General features: G+C 66.9%; 2 protein-coding genes across 3 annotated transcripts; both read right to left on the minus strand.

Moving 5' to 3' along the window:
• Positions 1 to 577: 577 nt before the first annotated feature.
• Positions 578 to 1,794, minus strand: GP1BB (glycoprotein Ib platelet subunit beta). Its single transcript, XM_055253670.2, has 2 exons — positions 1,755 to 1,794; positions 578 to 1,491 (listed from the first exon to the last, which is right to left on the minus strand). The coding sequence occupies exons 1-2, from the start codon at positions 1,762 to 1,764 to the stop codon at positions 881 to 883; spliced, it is 621 nt and encodes a 206-aa protein (XP_055109645.1). The 5' UTR covers positions 1,765 to 1,794; the 3' UTR covers positions 578 to 880.
• A 219-nt stretch (positions 1,795 to 2,013) lies between these two features.
• SEPTIN5 (septin 5) lies at positions 2,014 to 10,907 on the minus strand. 2 transcript variants are annotated; one of them, XM_055253642.2, is made up of 12 exons: positions 10,763 to 10,907; positions 10,597 to 10,607; positions 5,626 to 5,722; positions 5,442 to 5,528; positions 5,101 to 5,224; positions 4,885 to 5,019; positions 4,673 to 4,790; positions 4,470 to 4,571; positions 3,600 to 3,696; positions 3,377 to 3,512; positions 2,995 to 3,097; positions 2,014 to 2,906 (listed from the first exon to the last, which is right to left on the minus strand). In XM_055253642.2, the coding sequence occupies exons 1-12, from the start codon at positions 10,803 to 10,805 to the stop codon at positions 2,850 to 2,852; spliced, it is 1,110 nt and encodes a 369-aa protein (XP_055109617.1). In that variant the 5' UTR covers positions 10,806 to 10,907; the 3' UTR covers positions 2,014 to 2,849. The 2 variants fall into 2 exon arrangements, with proteins under 2 accessions (XP_055109617.1, XP_055109615.1); XM_055253640.2 differs by lacking the exons at positions 10,597 to 10,607; positions 10,763 to 10,907 and adding an exon at positions 6,492 to 6,864.
• Positions 10,908 to 11,217: the final 310 nt, after the last annotated feature.

The following is an 11,217-nucleotide window of genomic DNA, read 5'->3' on the forward strand; positions in this document are numbered from 1 at the left end:
CCGCCACAACGCCCTCACCGCCCCCATGGCGTCCTCACTGTCCACAGCGTCCTCACTGCCCCCACAGCGCCTTCACTGTCCAGAGCGTCCTCACTGCCCCCACAGTGTCCTCACTCCACAGTGTCCTCACTGCCCCCACAGCGTCCTCACTGTCCACAGCGTCTTCATTGTCCCCACAGCGCCCTCAGTGTCCACAGCGTCCTCGCCGCCCCCACAGCGTCCTGTCTCCACAGCGTCCTCACAGCCCCCACAGTGTACTTACTGTCCCCACAGCCTTCCCACAGCATCCCCACAGCGTCCTCACTGTCCCCACAGCATCCTCACTGCCCCCACAGGGTCCTCAGTGTCCCCACAACATCCTCACTGGCCCCCACGTTATCACTTAGCATCTCTCTCATGCCTTCCCATGTGGCCTTTTGGGAGTGTGTCTGGAAGGGGAGAGTTCACCCACTGACTCCTGTCTGCCCCTGAGGTTAGGGTGGGCATGTGAGGATGTGTTTGTGTCCCCTTGAACCGCCTCCTGGGGCCTTTTCCTGTGTTTGGCGAGGGGAATTTCCAGGTCAGTCGTGCAGAGAAGGCCAGATCAGAAGGGTTTATTCAGCACCAGAGTTTGGAAGGGAGACGCAGCAGGGTCTGGACCGCATTGTGCCCCATGGTCCTCCCAAGCCTGGAGGTGCGGGTTCGCCTCCTTCGGGGTAGGGTGGGCAGGAGTTCTGTCCCACGTGGTCTGGGCCTGCAGGTGGGGTGGGTCTGGGAGATGGGGCAGCAGAGGAGGCGGAGACCAGGTTGGCGCGAGGGCCCCTCGGGGAGGGTCCTGTCGAGTTTGCAGGCCCGCGTTGCCCAGCGCTGGTTCTCTCCACAGGACGCGCCGGTTCTCTCCTCAAGACTCGTCGGTTCCAGCTCGCTCGGCCACCAGCGGGTCGGTCAGCGACAGCCGGGCTGCGGCGCGGGTGCGGGAGCGGGCCCGCAGCCTCCGCAGGCGGCACAGCAGCAGCACCAGCAGCAACGCGTGCAGCAGCCCAAGGCCCAGCAGCGCAAGCTGCGCCGCCAGCGCCCCCCAGCAGAGCGGGCCGGGAGCGCAAGCGGCGCGCAGCTCGTCCTCTGCCAGGTAGGGCAGCAGGCGGCCGCGCAGCGCTGGGGGCGCCACGCAACGCAGGTCGCGGTAGGGCGCACGCTCTGGGCGGCCGGCCAGCCAGGCGCGCAGCGGCACAAGGCGGCAGTCGCAGCGCCAGGGGTTGGCGCCCAGGTGTGCGGTGCGCAGCGCGGGCAGCGCGTCCAGCAGCCCCGGCGGCAGCGCCGTCAGGTTGTTGCCGGTCAGCACCAGCTCGGTTGTGTCGACAGGGAAGGCGGTCGGCAGCGAGGCCCAAGTCAGCCCGCGGCGCCCGCAGTCCACGAGCGTCCCCGCGCAGCTACAGGGCGCCGGGCAACCTGCGGCCGGGCGGCTCGGCGGGGCCAGCAGCAGGAGCAGTAAGCTCAGCGCCCCGCGCGGCCCTGCAAGGGAAGCGCCGCAGTGAGCCGGGCGGTCGGCGGGGCACCTGGGCGACCCAGAGCGCCGGCCCGGCTCCATCCAGCCCCTGATGCCCGGCGTCCCGGTAGCCCGCCAGCCTCTCCACCCTGACCACCCCGCACGCCGGCTGGAAGTCCCCTCTAAGTCTGACCAAAGTCTCTCCCGGCTGCAGCCAAAGGACCAGAGCGCCTCTCAACCCGCGTCGGCCTAGGGAGCAGCCGGGGGCCCGACCGGACTCCAGACTCACCGGAGCCCATGGCGAGAAGACTGCGGCCCGGCTTACTCTGGAGCGGGAGGCGTAGGCGGGAGAGCCGAGCGATAAGGCCGCCCCGCCCCCGCCACGCCCGCACCGACCACAGTGCTGCGGCCTGGCCAGAAATAGCCCAGAGGCCGCGCGGACGCGCGCTGCAGCCGCAGATAGTACACTATCCCGGTGGCCGCAGGCCGCTCAGGCTTCCGCTCCCACCCGCTCTCAGGGGCACACGGAGCACTCGGACACCCGCTGCGACGTTCACCAACATTGTTCTCCTGTCACCAGGACAGGACGCGGCATTCACAACGGAACAAAACGGAGCATCGTGTGGCGGGAAGGGATCATGCGAGTGGGAAGATCGGGAGGCCGAGGCTCAGGATCCCGGCACACCACAGCGGTGCTGGGGAGAAGAGGCCTCGAGCGACAGCAGGGGACGGCACCAAGAGTTGCCAGGAGGTGGCTCACCGCCCAGTGCCCCGGGGGCCCTCCAGGTCGGGCCGGGCCGTGGAGAACGGGTGTGAGCGGTCACGGCCCGCCCTCCTTGCAGCCTCTGGCCTCCTTATGTCTGGAGGGCTCCCATTTGATTCAGCCCAAACCTGCCCGCTAGGCTTCTGGGGATAAGGGAAGACTCGGCCCACCTCGACAGAAAATGGGGTCTCAGCACTCGCTGGGTGACCCGCGGGAGCAGGCAAAGGAGGGCTCCCAAGTCCGTTCTGCAGCACTGGAGCAGGGAACAGACCCAGGATCCTGGGAATCCTCTTCTGCCTAGCTTTGCCCGCTTGACAGCGCAGGGCCTGCAGTTTGGGTGCTGTGACCGTCCGGGGGCGGGGGAAGGGCAAGGGAGGCGGATCTCTGAAGTCCCGCCCAACTTCGCTCCTGATCCCCCAAGGTCAGAGAGGGCCAGCTGGGCGGGGGCTACGGTCCAGGCCCCTTGGAAGCAGATACAATGACCTGGGAGGGAGTGGTGCTGAGAATAAATTAGGGTCAGCTGGGGGCTGTGGCCCTGCGTCTCCGGGTCGGGAATAGTCCGGTCTGGGGTCCAGGGGTGGGAGGGCGTCCCGGAGACGGACGGTGTGTCCGCGGCGAGCGTCACTGGTCCTGCATCTGTTGCTTCATCCTCTGCAGCATCTCCTGCATGCGCCTCAGCTGCGGGCGGAGACAACCGGGCGGGTGAGCAGCACCGCGGGGACGCATCCCTGCCGCCGGCCTCCGCCGCCCCCGCCGCCCCACATACTTCCTCATCCTTCATCCTAATAAGCTTCTCAGTCTCGGCGTCCGGGGTGGGCAGCGGCAGGATCGGGATGGGGCTCTCCATGCGGCTGTCCTGGGTCAGTTTGCTGCAGGGGTAGGGGGAGAGGATGGGAGGGGCGGCGCCGCCGGCAGGCTCAGCGTGGGCTGGGGATGCCTGGCCCATCCCCGCCAATGCTGAGGCCCTGCCCTCCGGAGCCCTCACAGCCCTGGACTGGTTCTAGGGAGACCAGGCTCTGGGGGTGTGTGGGCGATTTGGGGAATGGTGCAAGGTTCAAGTCTGGATGGGCTGACAGGACCGGCCCTCAGTTATGGAGACGTGGGCGGGGCCAGAGGGGCGAGGTCTGCCTTGCGGCTGGGGCGCGCACCTGGTCATCTGCTGGATGCAGTGCGCGCGGTAGTTCTCGTAGTGCACGTCGCACGTCACGTCCTTGAGGTCGTGCATGTGCGTGCGGATGAGCATGTTGCGCAGCTTCACGAAGTCGCAGTGCGCCTGGTTCTCCACTGCGGGGTGGGGGTGGGTAGTGGGCTGGCGCCGGCCCAGGACAGCCTTCCCCCGCCCCAGACCTGGTACCCCAAGACTCTACTCACCCTCCACGATCCCCCAGGGGTACAGTCGGCCCCGGACCCGCTGCCCCTTGGCCTCCACCACCGTGTTGCTGCCTATAACGGCGAAGGGCGCGCTCTCCTGGGGGAAGGAGGGAGAAGGGCTCACACCCGGTGAGCGTAATTGCAGGGTTACTGATGGGAAACGGGCATGTAACTCCCGGGGCACCCCTCCAGCATCACCACCAACGACCTCTCCTCAAAGAGATCCTGGCGTTGCCCCTTTCTGGCCTCTCTGCCCCTGGCTGGAGTCAGAGCCCATGCGGCTCACATTCCAGGGCCTTTCCAGACTATGCCCAACCAGGCATGCTCCCTCCTCATCTCCTCCCTCATCAAGAACCACCCCCTCCAGCTGCCCCTTCCTTCCCCAGGGCTGAGCCTATGTCTCCCTGTGCTGATGCCCCTGCCCTGGTGGCCACCTGCCCCTGGCATGGTCTCCATCATCACCACTCTAGCTGCTGGGGCACCCAAAGCCACCAACCCTGGAGCTCAGAAATCTGGGAGCCAGGGTGTGCCACTGGGGCAGCCCCTTCCTCTGGTGACCCATAGGAAGAGGGTTGGGGTTGGGGGCCTGGCCCACTGCTGCACCTCTGGATCTGGGCAAGTGCTCCATACCTGCCAAGCACCATTCGGGACCCACATGACCCACCCCAGCCAGGCAAAGACATGGTGACCTTTACCTTCTAGCCCTGGATGAAGGGGGTACAGGTCCTCTACTCCTAGAACAAATGACTCTTGCCCCCAACTGGGCTGACCTGGCCCTCCTCCAGCAGGCCCGGTGTGAAGGAGACAAAGCCTTCTGGTTCTGCCCCTCGCCACCTCCATCCCCCCTGCCCCACCAGTCTGCATGTTCACCTTCAGTTCCCGGTCCTGCTGCTTGAAGTCCTCATCCTCGTCCGAGTCACACTCAGGGAACTGGTATACATGGATCCCAAACTTGTCAATCTCCTCCCGGATCTGTGGTGGGGCAAGGACCATTAGATTTGAGGCCGGTCAAGTGCCCCTGGTACTCTCAGCCCCAGGGCCCTGGCCAGGCCCCTGTGCAACGGCAGGCTCACCCGCTCCTTCAGCTTCCGGATCTCACTGGGGACAAGACAGTCAGCTTTGGCGATGAGAGGCACGATGTTGACCTTCTCATGCAACGCCTTCATGAAACCCACATCCACTGGCCGCAGCCTGCCAAGAGCAGCCGAGGGTGGGCATAGGCACAGCCAGGGGACCATATTGTAGGGGGTGCACTCCCGAGCCTGGCCCCAGGACAGCCACACACCCATGCCCGAAGGGGGAGATGAAGTACAAGCAGCAGTGCACTCGGTTGTCTTGGATGTTCTTTCGGTTGAGGCCGCTCTCGTCGCGGAAGTACTGCTCAAACTGCTGGTCCACATAGTCGGTGATGGGCTTCCAGCTGTGGGCAGGAGGGAGGTGAGGCCAGGCCTGGAGTGCTGTGGCCGCCTAGGCAGGGCCTTTCTCAGCAGGCCTCGCTCACCACTCGGTGTTGTTGACAGCGTCCCCGAATCCCGGCGTGTCCACGATGGTGAGCTTCAGCTTGACTCCCTTCTCCTCAATGTCCACTGTGTGTTTTAGAATCTCTACCGTCTGGCTGATGCGCTCTACGGGGAAGGGGCCACTGGAGGGGACTCTCCAACCCTCAGCCCCTCGCCTTTGGCAGCCATTACCCTTGTCCTCATCCATCTTGGTGCCTTGGCCCTACCCCCGAGGGACCCACACCTCGAGAACAGTGGGAGCTGGACCTGAAAGGGAGTCCTTGGAGAGGTCCCATGGAAGGGGACTGGGGATCAGTGCCAGGGCCTCCTGGGGGCCACTCACCCTCAGCACTGAGCAGCTTCCGGTCCTTGTACAAGTCTGTCAGGAAGAGGCTGTGGACCAGTGTGGACTTCCCCAGGCCTGACTCACCTGCACACAGGTATAGAGGAGCTGGGTTAGGTCTGGGGCTCCAAGCTTGGCTGGCCAGGGACCCCAGTCACTCCCCCGAGGAGCCTGGCCCACTCACCAGCCACCATGAGCGTGAAGTCAAAGCCTTTCTTCACCGACTTGCGGTGCACCTGGTTGGGCAGTGTGGCGAAGCCCACGTACTGCTTGTCAATGTCCTGGGGACAGGATGGAACAGGTTAGGGACACAAAGGTTTCTCTGGAAGCCCAATACCCTGTCTCTTACCAAATGCAGTATGAGGAGACAGCAGAGGGTACGGTTCCCAGCGTGGGGCATTTCGTTGGCAAAAATGAGGGGAGGGCCCGTGGGCAAAAGACTGGAGGTAAGAAGGCAGGCGAGGGGGTGGCAGAAGACACCTCTGGCCCCAGTCTCAGGGAGGGCTCTGCAGGGACGGAGACTGTGTTTGTCCCGTGGGGAGATGTCAGGCCGCAGCAGACACAGGCGATGTCCTCCCTCCTCGGGCAGAGGGCAGCAGGATTGGGACCCCTGGGACATACTCAAGGCCCTCTAGAAGCCGGAAAAGCTCGGGGCCGACACTCACCCCTTCGGAGAGTGCCAGGGGGCGGGAGGCCCTGCCTGGCCCGCATCCAGCCGCGGGGGCGGCGGCAGCGGAGCAGCGCCTATTTATAGACGGCGGCGCCGAGCCTCCCCCGCCCGCGCGCCCAGGCGCCCAGCCCCCGCAGACCTTTGGGGCCCCTGGCGGGGTCCCACGGCCGCATTCTCCGCCGCGTTTTGGAGTCTCGAGAAGTGAGGCCTGGACAGGGCACGTCGCCCCACCGTGGGGCCGCGGACCTCCGAGGCCGCTGCGGAGGGAAGGGCTGAGCCTAGGAGCTGGCGGGCCGTGGCGCGCGGGGACGGGGACCCCATGCCGAGTCCCGGAGCCCGCGGGGTCACAGACCCACGTTCCGCCCTCTCCACACACGCACCTTGAGCCGCCTCTGGGCCTGGGTCCGCGGCGACAGCAGCTGCTCCACCAGGCGGTCCTGGGGCGCTGCCAGCGAGTCCATCGCGGCGACCCCCGCAGGCCCGCGGGGGCGCTCGGACCCCAGGCCCGGTCAGGCCGCCAGAGCCCGGCGATAGCGAGGGACCTTGGCGCGGCTCTGCCTTAGGCTGCGTTCTCCACCCCGTTTTGCGGACGCGGGAAGTGAGGCCTGGACAGGGCACGTCGCCTACCCGGGGGATCGTCGACCCCCGAGGCCGCCCGAGCCATGCCCCCTGACTGGGCGGACTGGCCCCGAGCTGTGGCGGCGTCGCAGTCCGGGCAGGCCCCGCTCCCGCACCCGAGCCAGAGGCGGGGCGTCGCAGGCGCCCGCGAAGCGCGCGGCGGGGGGCGGCAGAGACGGCCCCGCCCGCCGTCGCCGGGAAACGGTAGCCTGGAAATTGGGCCGCGGGCGGAGCCACCCGAAAGCGGCTGCGGAGGGCAGGGCTGAGCCGAGGCGCGGATGAACCATCATGGCTCGCGTGGACCGGGAGCCCCGCCGCGCCCCCGGGGCCTCAGTCCGGGCCCCGGGACAGCAGGAGGGGACGACCGGGTCCTGCACGCGGGCTGGGGCGGGCTGGGGCGGGCTGGGGCGGGCTGGGGCGGGCTGGGAGTCGGTAGCCGCCGCGCGTCCCGCCCCCAGGAGGTGCTGCGCGGCTTCCGCCCGACAGAGGGCGCCGGAGGCCGCTCCCGGGACCCACGCGCAACCGCGCGGGAACCCGCCCAGTTCAGGGCCCGCTGTCTTCTCGCAGACTTGCCCGAAAACCTCCCGGCGGCGTCACGACGCCCGAAGTGCCCACAGACACGCCGCGCCCTGCACCCCTCCCCAGCCCTGCTTGGGGCTGACCTCCCCCGTGCGTGCGTGCGTGTTGGTGTGTGCGCGTGTTTGTGTGTGCGCGTCCGTGCGGGTGTGTGTAATGCCTGCGTGTGTGCGCGTGCATGTGCGTGTAATGCCTGTGTGTGTGCGCGTGCGTATGTGCGTGTATACATGCGTGTATGCGTGTGTACGTGCATGTGTGTGCGTGCATTGGGTATGTGCGTGTGCGCGGGTGCGTGCATGTGTGTTTGGTGGACTCTTTGCCGGTGCGGCGCCCCAAGACATTCGGGGGACCGGAGGAGGGCAGAGCCCACCTTTTGTGAAGTCCAGCCTGCCTGCCCCCTAGGAGGCTTAGGGTGGACAGAAGGGAAGGAAGGGAAGGGTGCAGGCTGCCAGAGTACTGGAGGTCCCTGCAAAACTTGGAAGCCCCCGCCAACCTGCTGAATAAACGCCGGCCACCCATTCGCTGCCCTGCAGCCCTCAGGTGGCCCTGCCCTCAGAGACAGGGGTAGGGGGTGGGATGGGATCCATCTCCCACGTGCTTCTGTGGACATTCCCTTGCCCTCTGAGCATCCTCACCAGCTCTGACGCACAGGATTGGAGGGACTGGGAGCTCCTGCCAGCCGGGCCTCCCTCCCATGTGGCTACTCCAGGGACTGCGGGGGTCTCCCAAGCTCCACTCTGTGGGCCACCCACCTCCATGACCCCAGTAGAATCCCAACAGGCAAGCCCAACGGAGCAGGACATGGGGCCTGGAAAGGTTCCAGGGTAGGACTGGTCAGGCCAAGCCCCTGCGCATTAGAACATTAGAAGCTGGAGGCCCCAACCCCACCCCACCCGCCACCAGCCCTCCCTTAGGCTCTCCTGGCTGAGAGACCTCCTCCACTCCCTGTCCAGGCCCTGGTCCCGTTGTGGGGCCTGGACCGCTGGCACCTGGGGAGGAGGGGCAGGCCCACAGCTGGAAACAGGAGAGCCTTTCATCCCAGGGAAAGGGGGCAGCTCCAGGCCCCCCAGCTCTACCAGAGCATCCCTCAGTCCTTGCTACCAGAAAGCCTCCTCACTGGCCCCAGCCTTCCGTGGCCCTGACCTGCAGGAAGCCTCTAGGCTGAGTCCCACGCAGTTTCCCCCTGAGGGTCCACACCTCGAAGCCCAGCACCCACCTAGACAGGCTGGCATCTCAGGCCCAGGGCATCTTCAGGAAGACAGACAGCCCTGGGCCTAGGCCTCAGGCTAGCAGGTGTCTAACAGAGTGTGTGACTCTCAGACTGCCTGCCTCAGTTTCCCCATTGGTAAGGCACAGCCTCTGGGGAGGCCCAGGTCAGGAGGGCAAGAATCTCACTCTCAGTGTTCAACTGACCTGCCCTGCCACCCACTGGGGCCCAGTCAGGGCCTGTGGATTCCCTGGGGGAGCCTCAAGGAAGGGACCCTACCTGCCACCCCCCTTCTCTGGTCCCCAAGTGACAAAAGATACTCCCAGGGCTTCCTGAGCCATATGACACAGCTGCGCCCACCTCCTCCCAATGCCTGAGCCTCTCAGGCACTTCCATTCTTAGAATCACCCGAGTCAGCTCTGGCAGCAGCAGCCAGGGCCAAGAGAGCACCAGTGCTGCCTGTGAGGAGGTGGGGGCACAGAGGGTAGTGACGGAGCTCCCCTAACGCCTCTACAGCCCCCTTTCAAAGAGCAAAAAGAATGCTTGGACAGGCTGAGGCTCAACAACGGTGGTAGCAGGGAATCTGCCATGTGCTTCCAGCTCCCCCAGACCCACTGGCTGCCCTAGACACCTGGCCTGGCTCCTGCTCTGGGGCTCCCTTCCTTGTCCACACAGTGCCTTCCTCCTCTGGGCTTGGAGGCCGGGGAGGCCTGGGATGGGGTGAGGTGGACTCCCAGTTGACCTCAAAGGATGGTCACCTCAGCAGGAGGGGGTCCCCACCCTGAAGTAATGGGCAAGAGAACCTGGCTGCACTGAACAGCAGTGGCTGGATCCCAGGGTCTCGGAGTGCCCTTGGGTCAACCTGGGGACACCTGCAGGCACAGGAGAAGCCTCAGGGGCCTAGCCTCCTGGGTCTCCCAGCCTCAGTTCCTTCCATTTCCCTCAAACAGTAGCCTGACGCATGTGTCCCTGCATCTCAGGCTTTGTCTGACCTGCTGTGATGGGGAGGCAGCTCCCAGCCTGGCTCCCCAAGGGGCCCCTCCCAGAGAGCCTCACCCACCTCTCGGTGGGGTGTGGTCCCTTCCAGGAGAATGGCACTGGTCAGCCAGTGACTCCCCCAGCTCCCAGCCCCCGTGCCCAGCCCTCCTGCCCTGCCTGCTGCACCCTGGGCCAGGACTCTGGAGTTCCACTCAGCATCCATGGCTCCTGAGAAACTCCATCCCTGATGGGGGCTGCCAATGCCACCCTGGTGCCAGAATTGGGCTCTTCTTTTTTCCTCCAAAGATGGCTGAGCTCAAGCCAGAGAGGCCACCAGCAGGGTTCCCCCAGCCCTCCCAGCCCACCTGGTTGTCAGCCCCCACCCCACTCCAGGGGTCTCACAGCATTGTTTTACCCTGAGCTTGGCTGGGTTTCGCCCACGTGCCTAGACCAGCCTCCTGTCCAGTCCTGCTTTCCTGGAGGGCGGGGCCCAAGCCAACCCTTTTGAGAAGCCACAAGCCTATTTGTACCCACAGGGTCCCAGGGCCCATCTGGGCACAAGAATGACTCAGACCAGACCTTGGGGGTTCCCAATCTGGGGAAGAGTCCCTGCTGCAGACCTGAACACTCGAGTTTCTGTGTGGGGAGGGAAAGGGGCATGAAGGTGCAGGGGAGGTGGGGGTGACCACAGGCCCTCTGCTGTAGGGCTATTCAGGGACTGTGCTGGCTGATGGAGCCTGACTCCCCTCCCCCAGCGTGGCCTGCCACGACCATGGCCTCACCCAGGACCCCCAGCTCATGGCCTACAGGCCAGATCAGCAGGAGATGCTGGCGCTGGCCCTGTGGGAGGGGGACACTCTGCCCATCCCCCCATCCTGGGGAGGGGCGCATGGTCCCTGCTGTGCGGGTCAGGGGACCAGGGCCCCGACTCCTCTCCTCTGCAGCCCCAGGCGCGGCGGCACTGCCCGGCTGACAATCGGTGATCGCGACAGGGCTGGGTGAGGGCCGGCGGGGGCGGGGTCGCGCTTGGGCGCCCGCGGCGCTAGTGTCACAATGGGTGACAGCCGGCCGGGTCTCCCGGCGGGGGAGCGGCGGTGCGCACATACCTGCTTGTCCTCTGCGGGGTCGGGGTCGGGGTCGAGTCCGGGTCCGGGTCCGGTTCCGGGCGGGTCCGGGCCGGCGGGCGGGGGAGAGACGGAGAGACACGGTGAGAGGCGCGCGGGCGACGGGGACAAAGGCGCGCGCGGGCACGCGGGCGGGCGCCGGGCTCACCTGGGGTCGCCAGCTTGCTCTTGTACCGCAGGCCTGTGCTCATGGTGGCCGCCGGAGGGGGACGTGCGGGGCGGGCGCGCGGGCGGGGCGCGGCGACAAGCGGCGGAGGCCGAGGCCGGGCTGCGGGGTGAGCGGCCCCTCCGCGCCGCCGCCGCCGCCGCCCGCCCCGCCCGCGCGCCCGGCAGCCAATCGGCGCCCGCCGCGCCCACGCGCGACCCAGCGCGGCCCGGGGGGGCGGGGACCCAGGCCCCCCACCATGGACCCTAGCCCGCGGCCTCGGGGCGACGCCCTCGCCTCCCACAGCCCTGGCCGTGCCCGGGGTCACCCGACCAGACCCGCGCCGCCCCCGCCCTGCACGGCTGTTCCTGCCGGCCTCCTCCCCGCCACCTCCCCGGTGCCCCAGCCCAGGCCCAGCCCTACGCTCCCTCCGCCCTCGCTGGGACCCAGGTCCATGC

This window comes from Symphalangus syndactylus, chromosome 18 (assembly GCF_028878055.3).
Source record: "Symphalangus syndactylus isolate Jambi chromosome 18, NHGRI_mSymSyn1-v2.1_pri, whole genome shotgun sequence".
NCBI classification, from domain to species: Eukaryota; Metazoa; Chordata; class Mammalia; order Primates; family Hylobatidae; genus Symphalangus; species Symphalangus syndactylus.